This window comes from Spodoptera frugiperda, chromosome 19, assembly GCF_023101765.2.
Source record: "Spodoptera frugiperda isolate SF20-4 chromosome 19, AGI-APGP_CSIRO_Sfru_2.0, whole genome shotgun sequence".
NCBI lineage: Eukaryota > Metazoa > Arthropoda > Insecta > Lepidoptera > Noctuidae > Spodoptera > Spodoptera frugiperda.
The window spans coordinates 5,995,624-6,015,701 of NC_064230.1; the positions used below are offsets into that span (position 1 = coordinate 5,995,624).

The following is a 20,078-nucleotide window of genomic DNA, read 5'->3' on the forward strand; positions in this document are numbered from 1 at the left end:
AGTTACTTATAAATGATAAATGATATTTATTTATGTCTTTTCTGTAAATAGGTCATAAAATAACACTTTTACACGTCAATATTTCAAATAACTAGATGAGGCCGGCATTTCCTATCCGACTACTCTGAGAAGAAATGCCGAAACAAACTCAGAGGTCATAGTCTCTTTTAAAGTCCAGACAATGAAATAGAGGATAATGTGTATACTGTGTGTATACTATTCCTTAGTAACAATTTAGTATGAAAAATAATTGCTAAGGACTGGGTTAAGTAACTATTAAATAACTCGGAGTACGGCGGTAAGACGGACCTGCAAATTGGTATCACTTATATGTATAGGGTGACTGATATATAATTAGTGAACGATATTTAAACACGTGATTGTACTCATGATTACAAACAACTTTCCCAAAGAAACTTTTTTTGTTTAGTCATTAGTTTTATTTTTATTCATTCATTATATTTTTATTCATTAGCTCATTAATTTTATTAGCTTGCGCGCGTGAAGTTACAAAATACCTACCTAGTTACTAGTCTTCCGATACCGCGAACAGGAAAGCATAGCCGCGCGATATTTTGTTGTTTTGTTATTGTGATAAAAATAAAACTAACGACTATACAAAAAAAGTATCTTCGGGAAAGTTGTTTGTAATCATGAGTACAATCACGTGTTTAAATATCGTTCACTAATTACCAGTCACCCTATATAGAAGTATTCCACTGAACCAGTGCCTGAACCCTAAACTATGTTAATTTGAACCTTATCCCCCAGGACATATGAACTACCTCCAGCAATCGATGACGAATGAGCGCCGCGACCTTGTAGCGTGCCTGCGCGTGCAGATCGAAGAGACGGAGAGGAAGCTTAACGCTCTTGTAAGTATTATTATATTAAACTAGCTACTTCCACGCGGTTTCACCCGCTCTGCTTGGCTCCTACTGGTCATAGCGTGATGTTTTATAGCCTATAACCTTCCTCGACAAATGCACTATCCAACACAAAAAGATTTTTTCAATTCAAACCAGTAGTTCCTGAGATTAGCGCGTTCAAACAAACAAACTTTTTTATTGTAACTTTCGTGAGACATACTAAATTAATTATTATGTTATCGGCTTACTCACGTAACTGTTTGACGAGGAACTCGACTAGTTTCAAGCCATGCTAGAGGCTCATATTCATTAAAGATTGGGTGGCTCAAATAAACCAACCAATCAGAGCGCCGAACACTTTCGATTACTTTAAATATAATACAAACTCATACTAAGGGTATGACTTTTACGTCAAATAGCAGATTTATTTCTAGAAAATTAGCTAGAAAAATTCTAAAATTAATTAGATCATCAAATCTATGGTGATGATGACGATGATGTATTAAATTAAATGATGATGTATTAAAAAGTCAAAATAATTCGTTTTCAACCGAGTAAACTACCCAATTGACTACTATTTACTCAAACCAAAACTAAAGACAATCACACTTTCGAGTATCCTCGTAAATCGTCACGGACTCCGCAACAACTCCGAAACCGTTCGAACGTACTCGAAAACTAACAATTCTTTTATTGCAGGTGGCACAAATTAGCCAGTCCCAGATGGAGCTTGTGGACCATATGAAGGAGAACATCGCTAACTTGCGCCAGCTGCAGAGTCAGGTCTTGGATGAGGAGCTCATCAAGTAAGAAGTTCTTCTATGGTATAAGCCGGGAAACGAGCAGACGGATCACCTGATGGTTAGCAATCGTACCGCCGCTAATGGACACTTGAAACACCAGAGGCGTTACAAGTGCGTTGCCGGTGCTTTGTAAGGAAATTAAGGGTTGTTAGGAAATTGGGGATTATGAAGATTAGGAAGGGGGTAATCGTGCCTCCGGTAACTTCACTCACACAACGAAACACAAAGCAAGCGTTGTTTCACGTCGGTTTTCTGTGAGGCCGTGGTCTCCGGTCGAGCCGGCCCAGCAGTACCGAAAATTGCTATTATTTATCGGTGTGTGGGATTATCAAAGCCATTTTGCTTGACAATTCACTGTCCTTTACTTGAAACACCAGAGGCGTTACAAGTGCCGGCTTTTTGGGTGGTTAGAAATTTAAGGGTTGTACACACACAAGTAGGCGAAAAAAGAGGCTTTAGAAGAATAATAAGTTGTAGAATATAATAAACAAGAAAAATAAAATAACAGACATTTAATAAGACATTTTTTGAGACAAGAGGAGTGACCTACATAATAGTGTAGTCACATTTTTATTTTAATGTCCGTCTTGTAGATTCTTTATTTAAAGCAAGTAAAATTAATTCTATCTGTTTGTTTATCTTACGGACCAATCACAATTAGTCGATATTTTAACAGAAATATATACAATGTGATAGGGGTGCTTCTAACCCGTTAAGGCTGAGTACTACATCTAATTCTATCGACAAAAAAAAATTATATGAGGGGTTGAACCCCCAATTGAAAATATTGAAAAATAGCGATTTCTTTTTGGTAAAAATAATTCAGCATTGTTTTTTTTTTCTCACCAAAACATTATCAAACATATTAAGAAAAAAGTAATGAATTAGTTAGCCAAGGTTATTAGCTACCGTTTGTCGTTTTTTTTTGTTTCTACGACGCATACAGCCTTTGAAATCACATAAAGTAAGAAAAATATTAAAATAGCCATAATTTTAAGGGGGAGGGGATTCGACCCCTTCGACCCCCGACTTTTGTCCATAAAATTAGACGTAGTACTCAGCCTTAACGGGTTAGAAGTCCGAACCCTATCACATTGTATATATATTTCAACCCCCTTCCCCTAACAGATGGAAACGCGAACAACAGCTCAGCGGCAACGGCGTACCGATGCAATCCAACCTGAACACCATACAAGAGTGGTGTGAACTCCTCGCCGACCTGATATGGACGACCAGGCAGCAAGTGAACAACGTCGCCCGCATCAACACCAAGACTATAGTCGAACTGCGGCAGCCACATCTCGCTGAGATGCTGGATGAGATGAGTAAACAGGTACGTTATAGACAAACAGCAGGGGCCTTAGTCTGCTATTACAATTGTGTCAGAATGGTCGATCACTGAGCAGTGCGAGAGGGACGCAGCTATGTAGGTTGTATAGCTCCATCCCTCTCGCACTGCTCAGTAATTGTAATAGCAGACTAAGGCCCCAGGTGATCAACGTCGCCCGCATCAACACCAAGACTATAGTCGAACTGCGGCAGCCGCATCTAGCTGAGATGCTGGATGAGATGAGCAAACAGGTACGTTATAGATATATTAGAAACTAGCTACTTCCGCGCGGTTTCACCCGCTCTGCTTGGCTCCTATTGGTCGTAGCGTGATGTTTTATAGCCTATAGCCTTCCTCGATAAATACGCTATCCAACACAAAAAGAATTATTCAAATCGGACCAGTAGTTCCTGAGATTAGCGCGTTCAGACAAACAAACTCTTCAGCTTTATAATATTAGTATAACGTCGCCCGCATCAACACCAAGACTATAGTCGAACTGCGGCAGCCGCATCTCGCTGAGATGCTGGATGAGATGAGTAAACAGGTACGTTTGTTCAACAGGGATTGTAGTCAAGCATTAGTTTTTATCGAAAAAAAAAGAAAAAAAAAACTTCCGTGCGGAAAATCGAAGAAGATCGAAAAGATTAGCGCGTTCAAACAAACAAACAAACAAACTCTTCAGCTTTATAATATTAGTATAGATTAGAAAAATGTTGCTAAATAGGCTGCAATATATAAAATACTAGCTACTTCCGCGCGGTTTCACCCGCTCTGCTTGGCTCCTATTGGTCATAGCGTGATGTTTTATAGCCTATAACCTTCCTCGATAAATACGCTATCCAACACAAAAAGAATTATTTAAATCGGACCAGTAGTTCCAAAGATTAGCGCGTTCAGACAAACAAACAAACTCTTCAGCTTTATAATATTAGTATAACTAGCTACTTCCGCGCGGTTTTACCCGCTCTGCTCGGTTCCTATTGGTCATAGCGTGATGTTTTATAGCCTATAGCCTTCCTCGATAAATGCGCTATCCAACACAAAAAGAATTATTAAAATCGGACCAGTAGTTCCGGAGATTAGCGCGTTCAAACAAACAAACTCTTCAGCTTTATAATATTATTACTAGCTACTTCCGCGCGGTTTCACCCGCTCTGCTTGGCTCCTATTGGTCGTAGCGTGATGTTTTATAGCCTATAACCTTCCTCGATAAATACGCTATCCAACACAAAAAGAATTATTTAAATCGGACCAGTAGTTCCTGAGATTAGCGCGTTCAGACAAACAAACAAACTCTTCAGCTTTATAATATTAGTATAACGTCGCCCGCATCAACACCAAGACTATAGTCGAGCTACGGCAGCCACATCTAGCTGAGATGCTGGATGAGATGAGCAAACAGGTACGTTATAGACATATTAGAAAAATGTTGGTAAAAAGGCTGCAATGTATGGGGTGTTTTATAAAAGTATCTGCCACGGCTTTATTGGGAGGTAGTGTTGTGTTTGAACATTACAATAGTGATGACATTTCGTACCGCGGACCAGTTATTTTATTTTATTACTTTTAAGAAAACTTACAGCTAATACATCTTTTAGTTATTTGACAATAAGTAAAATTATATTATAATCAAATCAAATAGTTACTTGAGTATGCCGAAAACATCATTAATAACAAGCCTTTTGTTCTTCAAACTCGATGGTACTTCTTAAAGGTACTTTTTACCACAATTTTGTTGTATTTAGTTAATTTAGTTGTAGTGAATATAGTTTTTCCAAACCAAAAATTGTTTCACTGTTTGTGTTCATTCAATTAACCGCCGTACTCAGAGACATTTAATTATTAATTTTGTATCGAGAGCAATTCCTAAGTATGGTTTAAGTAACGATTAAATTACTCTATAAAATAATTTCATTTCATTTCGAGACAATAAGGTTAAACAAATGAATGGTTGTGACAATAGGCTAGTTTCCTACTGGTCAAATTCAATACTTTCTTTGAGTACGGCGGTTAAGCTACTTTTTATCAATACTGGAACAACTCGACACAATAAAAAATGCCATAAAAATGTTGATTTTAAGATAAAATCATTTAATTTTGGGTGTGTTTCTTGCCTACAGGTGACAGGACTATTGTCCACCCTGGTGACATCTACGTTTGTGATTGAGAAACAACCGCCACAGGTTATGAAGACCAATACCCGGTGAGTTATACATACTTTTATGTTGATATTTCCGACCGACTTGACACTTTGGCGAAGCGTAGAGATTGTTTATTTTTTTATGGAACACAGGTAAACGAGAAGACGTATCACCTGATGGTAAGCAATCGCCGCCGCCCATGGACACTTGAAACACCAGAGGCGTTACAAGTGCGTTGCCGGCTTTTTGGGGGTTAGGAATTTAAGGTTTGTTGGGGAATCGGAGATTGGGAAGGGGTAATAATTGGGCCTCCGGTAACCTCACTAACACAACGCAAGCGTTGTTTCACGTCGGTTTTCTGTGAGGCCGTGGTATCACTCCGGTCGAGCCGGCCCAGCAGAGCCCAAGCATGGTTCTGCCACATTTGGGCACAGTAGTTTCAGCGTGATTGACAGACAAACAGCCAAACAAACAAAGTTTCACATTTTATAATATTAGTTGTGATAGATTAACATGGGCTATGTTGTCCACAGCTTCACGGCTACTGTCCGTTTACTGGTCGGGGGTCAGCTGAACGTGTATATGACGCCGCCTCGAGTCAACGTGAGTAGTTTTAATAGTGTTTATAGTATTTTATTGCCGCACTCAGAGACATTTAATGATTACTTAAACTATTCCTTAGTAACGATTTTGTACCGAAAAAAATTGCTAAGGACTGGGTTAAGCAACCATTAAATGACTCTGAGTACGGCGGTTAGTGAGCGATCTAGAATCGCAATTCTAAATAATCCGACCCGATCTCGACCTGAGAATCAAACCCGAGATCACTTGTCCGGCAGTCGCACTTGCGACCACTCGACCGACGAGACAAACGAACAGCGAGGATATTGCTACATAAATTAATGTTGCCTCAGAATTTCGAAATACGGTAGTTCACTACTTGTCAAATTCAATACTTTTATCGTAAGGTCAAAAACGTTACTTTTCTATGAATTTTTTAGGAGATCGCACTTTATGGTGTCATAATTTTTTGCGTCAAATAGCATACTTGTTTCTCTAAAATTAGCAAGAAAAATTAAATAAATCAGTATATCATCAAATTAATGAATGAAAGTACGATTATTTATATATTTTATTGTATTGAAATATCACAATTATCTTTGACCTAGGAAACTATCCAATTGCAAATACACCGTGATTTTCATGGCTAGTTTTCAAGTCAATTCTCAAAATATTGGTTGACCTAAAATTTTTATACTACTTATAAGGTAGAATATTCGTTCTAAAAGTATCTGCCTCGGCTTCAATGGGAGGTAGTGTTGTGTTTGAACATTACAATAGTGAATATAAAATATTGATTATGAGTATTTATTTTTTCATACATAAAGGTCTAGTGTATGAGTTTGTTATGAAAGAGCTATTTTCACTGTCTCTGTCAATTGTTAAAATTGATATATATATATATTGTTTTCAATAACTATGCGACGCATCGTGCGTATGTTTATGTTCTCAAATTGAATTAACTGGTCCGGGGTACAAAATTTCTTCACTATTGTAATCTTCAAACACAAGACTACCTCCCATTAACCCGTGGCAGATACTTTTAAAATATGTAAGTATATTTATTTATTTATTTATTAAACGGTACATGTAATGAACTTATGAACTAGTTTACAGTCCGACAAAACTATATAAGATAATGTATCGTATTTATATACATAAACATTGTCCTCAGGTCGTAATAATATCGGAACAACAAGCCCAATTGCTTCTAAAAAGCGAGACCCAAGCCGGTAAAGGCAAGCAACCGGTGGAATGCGGAGACATATTGAACAATAGCGGTTCCATGGAATACCAGCCAACCAGCAGGCAGCTCAGCGTCAGCTTCCGGTGAGATTTTTTGTAGTGGGGATTAGTGAGGATTAGTGATTTTTTGTTGTATGTTGAATAGGGTATTATCCTACTAGTCAAATTCAATACTTTTATCGAAATGTCAAAAACGTTACTTTTCTATGAATTTTGTATGACATTGCAAATTATGACGTCATAATTTTTTTGCGTCAAATAGCATAGTTTACTTATTACGCAAAAAAATGCAAGAAAAATTAAATAAGTAAATAAGTATATCGTCAAATGAATGAATGAAAATACGATTATTTTGGGATATTTTATTATATTGAAATATCAAAATAATTTATTTTTGACCTAGGAAACTACCCAATTGTAGTGGTTCTATGGCATTGCAGGTAGGTTAGTGTCTGCTTCCGGTGAGATTTTTTGAAGTGGTGATTTTGGTGATTAGTGGGGATTAGTGATTTTTTCTACTTATAGGTGTTTTGGGAGGGTTGTGTTTATGTTTGGTGATAATAAATTGGGATTTTGAGGATTTTTTGTAGTGGTGATTAGTGTCTTTTTGTCTTTGAGAGTGTCTGATAGATGATACATTTAACAAATTACATAAGCGCATAAATTTAGCACTGTTTTGTTAAAATTTTATCGACTGCACGATTAGTGCGGTGCGGTGACTGGGCAACCGGCTGCCGTACAACGTGTAGCGGGTTCAATTCCCGCTCAGAGCAACTCTGTGTAATCAACAAATTGTGTATGTGAACTTGTATGTTCTTTAACACATCCACGACACAGGAGAAATAATTAAGAATAAATGTTTAAAAAAATCTGAGTAAATATTTTGAGATTATTAACACTTTACAAGCGAAACACAAAAAATAACAACCTCTTTTGCAATGGTGATTAACGTTCCTCTCTTAATCCCCAGCAACATGCAACTCCGTAAGATCAAGCGTGCCGAGAAGAAAGGTACAGAGAGCGTGATGGACGAGAAGCTGACCCTGCTGTTCCAGTCGCAGTTCAACGTTGGTGGAGGAGAGCTGGTCTTCCAAGTAAGTAGCTGATAGACGTATCACCTGATGGTAAGCAATAGTAAGATCAAGCGTGCCGAGAAGAAGGGCACGGAGAGCGTGATGGACGAGAAGCTGACCCTGCTGTTCCAGTCGCAGTTCAACGTTGGTGGAGGAGAGCTGGTCTTCCAAGTAAGTAGCTGATAGACGTATCACCTGATGGTAAGCAATAGTAAGATCAAGCGTGCCGAGAAGAAGGGCACGGAGAGCGTGATGGACGAGAAGCTGACCCTGCTGTTCCAGTCGCAGTTCAACGTTGGTGGAGGAGAGCTGGTCTTCCAAGTAAGTAGCTGATAGACGTATCACCTGATGGTAAGCAATAGTAAGATCAAGCGTGCCGAGAAGAAGGGCACGGAGAGCGTGATGGACGAGAAGCTGACCCTGCTGTTCCAGTCGCAGTTCAACGTTGGTGGAGGAGAGCTGGTCTTCCAAGTAAGTAGCTGATAGACGTATCACCTGATGGTAAGCAATAGTAAGATCAAGCGTGCCGAGAAGAAGGGCACGGAGAGCGTGATGGACGAGAAGCTGACCCTGCTGTTCCAGTCGCAGTTCAACGTTGGTGGAGGAGAGCTGGTCTTCCAAGTAAGTAGCTGATAGACGTATCACCTGATGGTAAGCAATAGTAAGATCAAGCGTGCCGAGAAGAAGGGCACGGAGAGCGTGATGGACGAGAAGCTGACCCTGCTGTTCCAGTCGCAGTTCAACGTTGGTGGAGGAGAGCTGGTCTTCCAAGTAAGTAGCTGATAGACGTATCACCTGATGGTAAGCAATAGTAAGATCAAGCGTGCCGAGAAGAAGGGCACGGAGAGCGTGATGGACGAGAAGCTGACCCTGCTGTTCCAGTCGCAGTTCAACGTTGGTGGAGGAGAGCTGGTCTTCCAAGTAAGTAGCTGATAGACGTATCACCTGATGGTAAGCAATAGTAAGATCAAGCGTGCCGAGAAGAAGGGCACGGAGAGCGTGATGGACGAGAAGCTGACCCTGCTGTTCCAGTCGCAGTTCAACGTTGGTGGAGGAGAGCTGGTCTTCCAAGTAAGTAGCTGATAGACGTATCACCTGATGGTAAGCAATAGTAAGATCAAGCGTGCCGAGAAGAAGGGCACGGAGAGCGTGATGGACGAGAAGCTGACCCTGCTGTTCCAGTCGCAGTTCAACGTTGGTGGAGGAGAGCTGGTCTTCCAAGTAAGTAGCTGATAGACGTATCACCTGATGGTAAGCAATAGTAAGATCAAGCGTGCCGAGAAGAAGGGCACGGAGAGCGTGATGGACGAGAAGCTGACCCTGCTGTTCCAGTCGCAGTTCAACGTTGGTGGAGGAGAGCTGGTCTTCCAAGTAAGTAGCTGATAGACGTATCACCTGATGGTAAGCAATCGCCGCCGCCCATGGACACTTGAAACACCAGAGGCGTTACAGGTGCGTAGCCGGTTAGGAATTTAAGGGTTGTTGGGGAATCGGGGACTGGGAAGGTTGGAAAGGGGGGTAATTGGGCCTCCGGTAACCTCATTCACACAACGCAAGCGTTGTTTCACGTCGGTGTACTGCGAGGCCGTGGTATCACTCCGGTCGAGCCGGCCCAGCAGTGCCGAAGCATGGCTCTCCCACACTTAAATGTATCATTGATAGAACATACTATAGTACGCGGGTAGCTTGTGGAATAGGGTATTAAGGTAAGCGTCCACAGGCCCGCATCGTACGCATTTATTTTTCAGACTGCGTCCATTGCATCGTCAGTGATTGCCGATGTCACTTTTACTCGGATTGGCATCATCAGTACGCATCGCATGTAGACATTGCCGATGATGCGGTCCGTACGATGCGGATCAGTGGACGCAGTTGTATGAGTTTCTATACAAGACAAACTAAAATCCGTTGCGTGCGATGCGGGCCTGTGGACGTGAACTTTAATGCGATTTGCATACTTCTTGAAACGCATATGATATTAGAAAACGATAATTAATAACCTATCTTGAGATATCTATTTATTTATTAATACTTTATTCTACAAAATCCTTATTACCACGTTAATCCCCAGGTCTGGACGCTATCTTTGCCAGTGGTGGTGATTGTGCACGGCAACCAGGAGCCCCACGGATGGGCCACAGTCACATGGGACAACGCCTTCAGCCCACCGGGACGAGTGCCTTTCGCTGTACCGGATAAGGTAATATTAATGATTTATGAAATACTAGCTACTTATGTGCATTTTCATATGTGAATTGTAGGGCGATGTTTTATAGCCTATAGCAGTATAGCCTTTCTCGATAAATGGATTATCCAAAACAAACAGATTTTTTCGAATAGGATTAGTAGTTCCAGAGATTAGCGCGTTCAAACAAACAAACTCTTCAGCTTTATTTAAATATACTAGCTCGTTCTAGTTCTAGTTCTATTCGGCTCCTATTGATCGTAGCGTGATGTTTTGTAGCCTATAACCTTCCTCGATAAATGGACTATCCAACATAAAAATAAGTATTCAAATTGGACCAGTAGTTCCGGAGATTAGCGCGTTTAAACAAACAAACAATCAATCAAACAAACAAACAAACTTTTTTTTTTTTTTTAAAAACGTTGCCCCACACTAGGATTTTCTCCTGTGTCGTGGGTGCGTTTACAAACATACACTCTTCAGCTTTAGTATAGATTTCTTTAAAAATACCGGTAACATCGGGTTTCTTTGACCCTAGGAGGTAACTTTGACCCAAATTCTACAACCAATAGGAATCCAGAACAATGTGTGTATACGTTTTTCATTGGTCTAAAATTTTGGGTCAAAGTTACCCTCTAGGGTCAAAGAAACCCGATGTTACGGTACCTAATAAATACACTTATATGCATTTTCATACATGAATCGTAGCGTGATGTTTTATAGCCTATAGCAGTATAGCCTTCCTCGATAAATGGACTAGCCGACATAAAAAGATTTTTTCATATAGGACCAGTAGTTCCTGAGATTAGCGCGTTCAAACAAACAAACTCTTCAGCTTTATATAGGTACTAGCTACTTCTGTGTAGTTTAGCCGGTTCTATATTTGATAGTAGCGTGATGTTTTATAAGCTATAGCCTTCCTCGATAAATGGACTATCCAACACAAGAAGAATTATTCAAATCGGACCAGTAGTTCCGGAGATTAGCGCGTTCATATTAACTAGCTACTTACGCACGGTTTCACTCGCTCTTCTAGACTCCTATTGATAGTAGCAAGGTGTTTTATAGCCTATAGCCTTCCTCAATAAATTGACTTTTCATCACAAAAATAATTATTCAATTCGGGCCAGTAGTTTCGGATATTAGCGTGTTCAAACAAACAAACTTTACAGCTCTATACAGGTACTAGCTACTTCCGTGTGGAATATAATTCCGGAGATTATTACTTTAGCTTTATTTAAGTGTATAGAAATAGATTATTTAACATTGTATTAGAAATAACAGTAAAACACAGACATTAAAATATATCAACCATTTTTCATAGGCGTTTCTTGTAGCTTCAATAAAACTTAATTTAGTTTTGAATCATTAGTAACAAATAGATTTTAAATTAAGTTTGCTGGTTTTAAATAAACGTATATTTAGTATATTCTATGATCCATTAGACTACTTCCAGTGTCTATATGGGGTGTAATAAGCTATGCTTGTAATAATACCACGCTTTATGTAAAATACTAGTATAATACAATAAAATTCTAAATTAACTAAAAAAGTCACAGTTTACTCACGTACATGAATGGAGAAAAGCTCTACTAGTTTCGAGTCACAGAGGGACTCTTCATCATGAGCTGCGTGCGCAGACGCGGCGACGTCGCGCAGCCTAGTAGAGCTTTTCTCCATTAATGTACCAGTGAGTAAACCATGATTTTTAGTTAATTTAGTATGTCTCACGATACTAACATTAGAACTTAAGACGGAATATTTACCATGTTTATTTATGTCTATGAGTTTCCGATATTTCGGCACTGTTGCAAGCGCCATGAATTCTAATTGTGTAAAAGGTGCTAGGAAAGAAGAAAGTTCGCGAGCGGACACAGTGAGTTTTGTGTGTCGAGAAATGAATCGAGTTACAAGTGATACAAGTGATAGTGGTAGCGGTGTCGTTAGCAAATAACTAGAGAGAGGGTAGACCGATTTGTCTGCTCGTAAACACCCACCCGCATATACTCCAGTTCATCCGTGATCATGGCGCTTGCAACAGTGCCGAAATATTGGAAACTCATAGACATAAATAAACATGGTAAATATCCCGTCTTAAGTTTTAATGATAGTGTTAGTGACCATGTCAGTTTAAAAACTTATATCTCACGATAGTTATTATAAAAATAAAATTCTGTTTCTCGTACATTACCGGAGCAGCCGGTCCATCAAATCAGGGTGAGTCGTAGCCGCGAGCCGATAGGGCGGAAACCGATATAATATATTATATTTAACACATTCAGTGCCACCGACTCGCCAGGAGAGTCCATGTAAATTTTATTCCAGCGCCATACACTCGCCCGGCGAGTTCAATGTTTTTGCTATTTCTTTCCAAAATGCAGGTGAATTTTCTGCTTAAAATAATACTGAAGTCTAAACATACCTTAATCTAAAGAATTGCGTAGTGGATGCGAATCTACGGCACTGGAATAAAATTTACGTGGACTCTCCGGGCGAGTCGGTGGCACTGAATGTGTTAAGATACCGGTTTTTTTTTTATTTCCATATATCGTTTCTATATAAGGTGTTCTAAAAGTATCTGCCACGGCTTCAATGGGAGGTAGTGTTGTGTTTGAACATTACAATAGTGAAGAAATTTCGTACCCCGGACCAGTTAACTCAATTTGAGAACATAAAGAAGTTAAATATATAAATTGGCTCTATTCTTAAAGTCAATGTTTATTTTCTTTAGGAGTAGAGTTTCCACGCATAAAGTGGTTCACAAATACGCACGATGCTATGAAAACAATTGCTATCAACCGTTTTCATTGACGAAGCGACAGAGACAGTGAAAGAGATAGCTCTTTCATAACAACACGTAGATTTATTTAATGAAAAAATAAACTACTATTGTAATCTTCAAACACAACACTACCTCCCATTAAAGCCGTCGCAGATACTTTTAACACCTTATATATTAAAAAGTACATTATTTTCTGTTTCCTTTTGGCTTCTTTCGGGCGAGCCCGAAAATGGTTAACGGCTCCGGTTGAGCCCGAAATCTTTCGGGTTCGTTCGAAATTTAAGGAATGTTACAAGCAAGCATAGTTATTATTTTATTAGCGGGGTAGGTTAGTTTGGTATTAGATTTTGATTTATTATTAGACAGTAGCGGGTTTGATTCCCGGAATTTAACTTAGGCAATTTTACAAAATAATTAAGGCAGTGATTTAAGCTATTTCTGATGTGTTTTGATTAATTTTTTGTTTTAGGCGAAATATAATTTTCATAATGGTTATGAAAACATATAATCAACTCTATTAGTTATTTGTATGCATGCATTAGTTTACATTATAATCATTAATTATATAAATATATAAAATAAAAATGTGTCTGTCGGTCCGTGCTCCACGATAGTTCAGTCTAAAGAATGAATGAACAAACCTACCTCTACTGTGGGCCATCGCCATGCTTCGGCACTGCTGGGCCGGCTCGACCGGAGTGATACCACGGCCTCACCGAAAACCGACGTGAAACAACGCTTGCATTGTGTTATTGAGATTACCGGAGGCCCATTTACCAATCTCCCTAATCCTCAACAATCCTCCAACTTCTTACTAAAAAATACTTTCGAAAATATATCGAATTGAAAAATCGCGTGACATCACTTCTAGGCACATTTTATTCGTAGAAAATAAATACTAGCTCCCACTCCTAAACTTTGACACGTTTTATCTAAGTATTTATCTTATTTGACATTTTTTTCATTACCTACTGACTAGATAGATTTTTAAAATATTCATACCCTATCATCATCCCTTTTTTTTGAGGGGGGAAAGTCATCCATTGACTTTTCCCGCCTTGGGTGAGGCGGGAGGGAGTGTCAGACTCTTACTGAACCACTCCGTTCCTTCTCCTGCTTTGAGCCGGAGCCCCGGTAACTTTTTACGTTGTCCGCAGCTCCGGATCGGGCATCAGCCCTACTGGGCCCCGTCTGTGGTGGTCTGGCTCTTTGAACCCTGTCATCATCCCTATTGTTATATATTTTAATAGTCTATATTATACATATAACCGTGCAAAACCATGGAAATCGGTTCGTGAATTCTGGAGTTATAGCGTCAGGAAGGAAAACCTGACTTATTTTTGTATTATTGAACTAGCTACTTCCGCGCGGTTTCACCCGCTCTGCTTGGCTCCTATTAGTCATAGCGCGATGTTTTATAGCCTATAAGCCTTTCTCGATAAATGCTCTACCCAACACAAAAAAGAATTATTCAAATCGGACCAGTAGTTCCTGAGTTTAGCGCGTTCAAACAAACAAACAATCAAACAATCAAACTCTTCAGCTTTATAATATTAGTATAGATTTTAATAGTAAACTATCTCCTTTGTTTCCAGGTGACCTGGGGCCAGTTGGCTGAGACGCTGCGCATCAAATTCTGCTCGGCGACCGGAGGAGACCTCTCCGAAGATAACCTGAGATTCCTCGCGGAGAAGATATTTAGGTAAATATAGTGTATAGTGGCATTTTTCAGGAGTGGCTGATTGTAGGTGTGCATTGCTGTTTTATGTATGCAACGGGTGTTTCTTCAAAAAACTGTAACTTTCATTGCTTACCAAATAATGTATCAGAGAGATTGTAAAAAGAAATCAATTTTTTATTTTAAAAAGAGTAACGATGGAGTTTCTTGCTCGTTCTTCTTTATTCGAACTGACACAATTTGACGTAACAAAAGTGCCTAATTAAGGATTAAAATTGAAATAAATGCTTTGACTTTTTTAATCTTTTTAACTGTGTGTTTTGTGCAGACTTCGCTCCCTTTATTATAACTATTTTTCTATTACAATTGTTTCTATTTGACTAATATCACATTATGGTACTGACTTTTGCGCCCTGTAAGTGACTTTAGCGCCTCTTCGAGTGACTTTTGCGCCCCTTTAAATGACTTTCGCCGCATTTTCACCAACTTTTGGGTCCTTTAAGTGACTTTTGTGTCTTTTCCAATGACTTTTACTCCCTTTTCAGTGACTTGCGCCTCTTCAAGTAACTTTTGCGCCCATTTAAGCTCCTTTTGCGCCCCTATAAGCAAACTGTCGCCCTCTTTTAAGTGACTTGCGCCTCATTAAGCAACATTCGCCCCTTTAAGTGACTTTCAGCAACTTTTAGCATCCACACATATTGTACAAAGTTAGTTATCCTACTTGAGCACAACGCTATATGTAACATAAAGTATATGCGCCGTCCCCAGGACCAGTCTCCCGCTGAACAACATCGAGCTGAACGCGATGCCTTGTTACAATATTTCACGTTTCACTAATATCGCGTTATTGTACTCATTTTCTTATTAAGTGACTTTCGCGCCCCTTTCAGTGACTTTAAGCAGCTTTAGCGCCCTTGTAAGTGTGTTTTGCGCCTCTGTAAGCGACTTTCGCCGCGTTTTCACCAACTCTTGTGCCCTTTAAGTGATTTTTACCAACTTTCAGTATTTACACATTGTACAAAGTTCGTTATCCTACTTGAGCACAACGCTATATGTAACATAAAGTATATGCGCCGTTCCCAGGACCAGTCTCCCATTGAACAACATCGAGCTGAACGCGATGCCTTGTTACAATATTTCACGTTTCACTAATATCGCGTTACGATACTCGTTTTCTTATTAAGTGACTTAAGCGTCCCCTTTCAGTGTCCTTAGCGCCCCTGTAAGTGACTTTTGTGCTCCTTTGAGTGACTTTTCCACACCTTTAGAGACTTTTGCGCTCGTTTAAGTAACTTTTGCGCACATTTAAGCTCCTTTGCGCCCCTATAAGTGACTTTCGCGCCCCTTTCGGTGACTTCTACGCCCCTTTTAGTGACTACAGCTGTCCTTCAAGTGATTTTCGCGTGCCTTTAGTGACTTTTACGGTCCTTTCGGTGACTTTAAGTGACTTTAGCGTCCTTGTAAGTGACTTTCGGCGCTTCTTTATCAACTTTCAGCATCCCCACATAGTACAAAGTTCGTTATCCTACTTGAGCACAACGCTATATGTAACATAAAGTATATGCGCGGTCCCCAGAACGAGTCTCCCATTGAACAACATCGAGCTGAACGCGATGCCTTGTTACAATATTTCACGTTTCACTGATATCGCGTTACGGTACTCGTTTTCTTATTGTTTATGTGACTTTGCGACGTGTAAGTGACTTTTACGCCTTTCAAGTGAGTTTACGCCCCTTTGAGTGACTTTTACGCCTTTTTAAGTGACTTTTGCGCCCCTTTAGTGACTTTTGCTCCCATTTTAGTGACTTTCGCGTCCCTTTTAGTGACTTGTGCCCCTTTCAGTGATTTTAAGTGACTCTAACGCCCTTGTAAATGACTTTCGCGCCCCTGTAAACGACTTTCGCCGCGTTTTCACCAACTTTTGTGCCCTTTAAGTGATTTTTAGCAACTTTTGGTATCCTCATGCTATACATAGTTCGTTATCCTGGTTGAGCACAACGCTATATGTAACATAAAGTATATGCGCCGTCCCCAGGACCAGTCTCCCATTGAACAACATCGAGCTGAACGCGATGCCTGTGTCCTGGACGCAGTTCTGCAAGGATGCCCTGCCTGAGAGGAACTTCACCTTCTGGGAGTGGTTCTACATGGTGGTGAAGGTCACCAGGGATTATCTGAGGACCCTGTGGTGTGATCAGTGAGTGTTTTGAAGATATTTTTTTTTTTATTATAGGCTAGCTACTCGCGCGCGGTTTCTCGCGCCCGCTCGATTCGTATTGGTCGTATCGTGTTTTATAGCTTTCTTCGATAGATGTACTATTCAACACTATAAGAATTATTCAATTCGGACCAGTAGTTTCGGAGATTAGTTCAAACAAACTCTAGCTTTATATATTAGTGAGTATAAGATTTAAAAATGTTCATTAGTATTTTTTAAAGAGACAAGCTCGCTCGCTGTTTTTGTCTGTACGGTTGGCATGGTGTCTGGGCAACCAGCTACCGCGCAACGTGTGAAAAAGCGTATTGAGGACTGCCTCATTGGTCGAGTGGACGCAAGTACGACTGTTGGATAAGAGGTCTCGGATTCGATTCTCTGGTCGGGCAAAGAATTACTGGGCTTTATTTCTCAGTAGTAGCACGGAGTCTGGAATTGTGCCCAGTATATGACAATAGGCTCACCCTCTATTACATGGGACTTATAACACAAATGGTGAAAGGTGGTGTACATTGTATAGTGGCATTACGTGCCGTAATGTGCACTTCGGCCTACCCCTTCGGGGATAAAAGGCGTGCCATTGCGAGAGTTTATTTAGGACAATAAACGTTTTTACGATACGACGCCGTAACGCAATGTGGCCTCGCCCAAACGTGCTTTAGCACTACTAAGCCCCATCTGTGGTGGTTTGATGGCTCTTTGAGTAACTAACCGCCGTACGCACGGGCGTTTACGGGTTTCGGGAGTAAGCCTACGGGACTCTCATAAACAGTATTTAATTTTAACATGTTCCCTCCCCCCCCCCCACAGTCTGATCATGGGCTTCATCCAGAAGAAGCAGGCTGAGGAGATGTTGTCCAAGTGTCCCGCCGGCACGTTCCTGCTCCGCTTCTCCGACTCCGAGCTAGGTGGCATCACCATCGCTTGGGTTGGTGGTAAGTAAACGAGTATGGTATAAGTCGATAAACGAGCTGGCGGATAACCTGATGGTAAGCAATTGCCGTCGTCTATAGACACATGAAACACTGGAGGCGTTAAAAGTTGCCATTGTCGCCTTGTCCCCAAAAGCCGTTGCCGGTCTTTTGGGGGTAGGAATTTAAGGGTTGTTGGGGAATTGGGATTGGGAAGATTTGACCTTTTTTATATATATTAAATGGGCCGACGTTTGGCCGCTATCTCGCCTGATGGTAAGTGATGATGTGGCCTACGGTGGAGCACGTCTGCCCATAAGCAACCTATTCACTCGGGCCTTGAAGACACCCAGGTTATACCCATCAGGAAACACAGACTCCGGCAAGGAGTTCCACTCCCTAGCAGTTCGCACAAGGAAGCTTGAAGCGAAGCGCTTCGTGCGAGTGGGTGGGATATCTACCATGAAACGGTGACGCCTCGCCGATTGTATTGTGGTTCGATGATGGAAAGGACTAGGGGGAATCAAGTTATGCAATTCCCTCGCTTGTATACTACGATGGTATACTAGTGTTTGTGACCATAACGTAAATCAAGAAACCATTATAATCAATTTGTTTTAAAAAGTTTTACCCCAAGCTCGATAGATGGCGTTGGGATCGAAATACATCGCGATAATTATGGTTTTGTTACATACAAACGTCACGTCATCTTATACAGTATATCAAAATCATAACATACAGTGCCGGCGTAAGGGCCACTAATACCCCGGGCGAAAATATTGTGGCGCCCACTTGAGGGAAGCAATATCAAGTGTTCGTTTTTTGCGGATCACATCGGCGGCGGCATCGGCGCCCCCAGAATTTGTCACCCTGGGGCATTGGCCCATCACGCCCCCCCCCTAATGCCGGCACTGATAAACATAAAATAAAACATCTCGCACTATAAATAAAATAAAACTCTCAATTACAATGTGATAGGGGTGGGACTTCTAACCCGTTAAGGCTGAGTACTACATCTAATTTTATCGACAAAAAAAATAATATGGGGGGTTGAACCCCTAATTGAAAATATTGAAAAATAGTGATTTTTTCGGTAAAAATAATTCACAAATGATTTTTTTCTCACCAAAACATTATCAAACATATGAAAAAAGTAATGTATTAATTAGGCTAGGTTATTAGCTATCGTTTGCTTGTTTTTTGTTCCTATGACGCATACAACCTTTGATATCAAAAAAAGTAAAAAAATATTAAAATAGCCATAATTTTTAGGGGGAGGGGGTTCGACCCCTTCGACCCCCGACTTTTGTCGATAAAATTAGATGTAGTACTCAGCCTTAACGGGTTAGAAGTCCCACCCCTATCACATTGTATAGATTACTATAATACCGTACTCCCCCCTCCAGAGGGCAACGAGGTGTTCAGCCTGCAGCCGTTCACGTCCCGCGACCTGATGCTGCGCTCGCTGGCCGACCGCGTGCTCGACCTCACGCAGCTGCAGTTCCTCTACCCCAACATCGCCAAGGACGACGTCTTCTCCAAGTATTACACTAAACCCGGTGAGTTATATTATAATACTTGTTACATATGTATTATAGTCACACACTCACTCACCCACTCACTCAATCACTCATTCATTCTCTTACTAATTAAATCACTCAGTCACTCATTCAATCAATCACTCACTCACTCATTCATTCAGTCAGTCACTCATTATCAGTCATTCACTTATTCATTCGCTGACTCATTTACACATTCACGCACTCCACTCACTTCACTCACTACTCTACCCCAACATCGCCAAGGACGACGTCTTCTCCAAGTATTACACTAAGCCCGGTGAGTTATACAATGTACACGTTACATATTATACTCGCTCATTCATTTACTTAGTCACTCACTCACTCACTCTCCCATTCATTCGCTCAATCTCTTCGCTCTTTCTCTGACTTGCTCTCTCTTTCTCTCTCTGTCTCACTCACTCACTCAGTCATTCAATCTCTCATTCAATCATTCATTCACTCACTTGCTCATTCTTACTCTCTGGCTCACTCACTCACTCATTCATTCATTCACTGACTCACTCAAACATTCACAAGATTGGTAAGAGAACTGAAAATCTTCTACTGAGATGTTTAGTTATTTTCACTCATATTGCCTCACATACACTCATTCACATACTTAAACTCACTCAGATTGACTTATGCATATTCGATATTTCTGAATATTTCATAATTATTCTGCATAAATGATTTGATTTTAATTTTGACTTTCTCTACGAT

General features: G+C 40.4%; 1 protein-coding gene across 18 annotated transcripts in view; it reads left to right on the forward strand.

Annotated features, from left to right (window-relative positions):
- LOC126910632 (signal transducer and activator of transcription 5B-like) overlaps nt 1–20,078 on the forward strand; it is a 52,738-nt gene that overhangs the window by 15,319 nt on the left and 17,341 nt on the right. For 5 of the 18 annotated variants that reach the window (XM_050700680.1, XM_050700695.1, XM_050700696.1 and 2 more), the window contains exons 8-19: nt 772–875; nt 1,569–1,675; nt 2,801–3,005; nt 5,126–5,208; nt 5,680–5,749; nt 6,882–7,036; nt 7,923–8,046; nt 10,097–10,225; nt 14,588–14,694; nt 16,688–16,867; nt 17,696–17,820; nt 19,203–19,355. In XM_050700680.1, coding sequence (XP_050556637.1) covers nt 772–875; nt 1,569–1,675; nt 2,801–3,005; nt 5,126–5,208; nt 5,680–5,749; nt 6,882–7,036; nt 7,923–8,046; nt 10,097–10,225; nt 14,588–14,694; nt 16,688–16,867; nt 17,696–17,820; nt 19,203–19,355 — 1,542 coding nt within the window. Of the gene's footprint in view, nt 1–771; nt 876–1,568; nt 1,676–2,800; nt 3,006–3,163; nt 3,254–5,125; nt 5,209–5,679; nt 5,750–6,881; nt 7,037–7,922; nt 8,047–8,086; nt 8,197–8,236; nt 8,347–8,386; nt 8,497–8,536; nt 8,647–8,686; nt 8,797–8,836; nt 8,947–8,986; nt 9,097–9,136; nt 9,247–9,286; nt 9,397–10,096; nt 10,226–14,587; nt 14,695–16,687; nt 16,868–17,695; nt 17,821–19,202; nt 19,356–20,078 lie in introns of all 18 variants that reach the window. The other 13 variants (XM_050700693.1, XM_050700697.1, XM_050700692.1 and 10 more) reach the window with 12 other exon arrangements.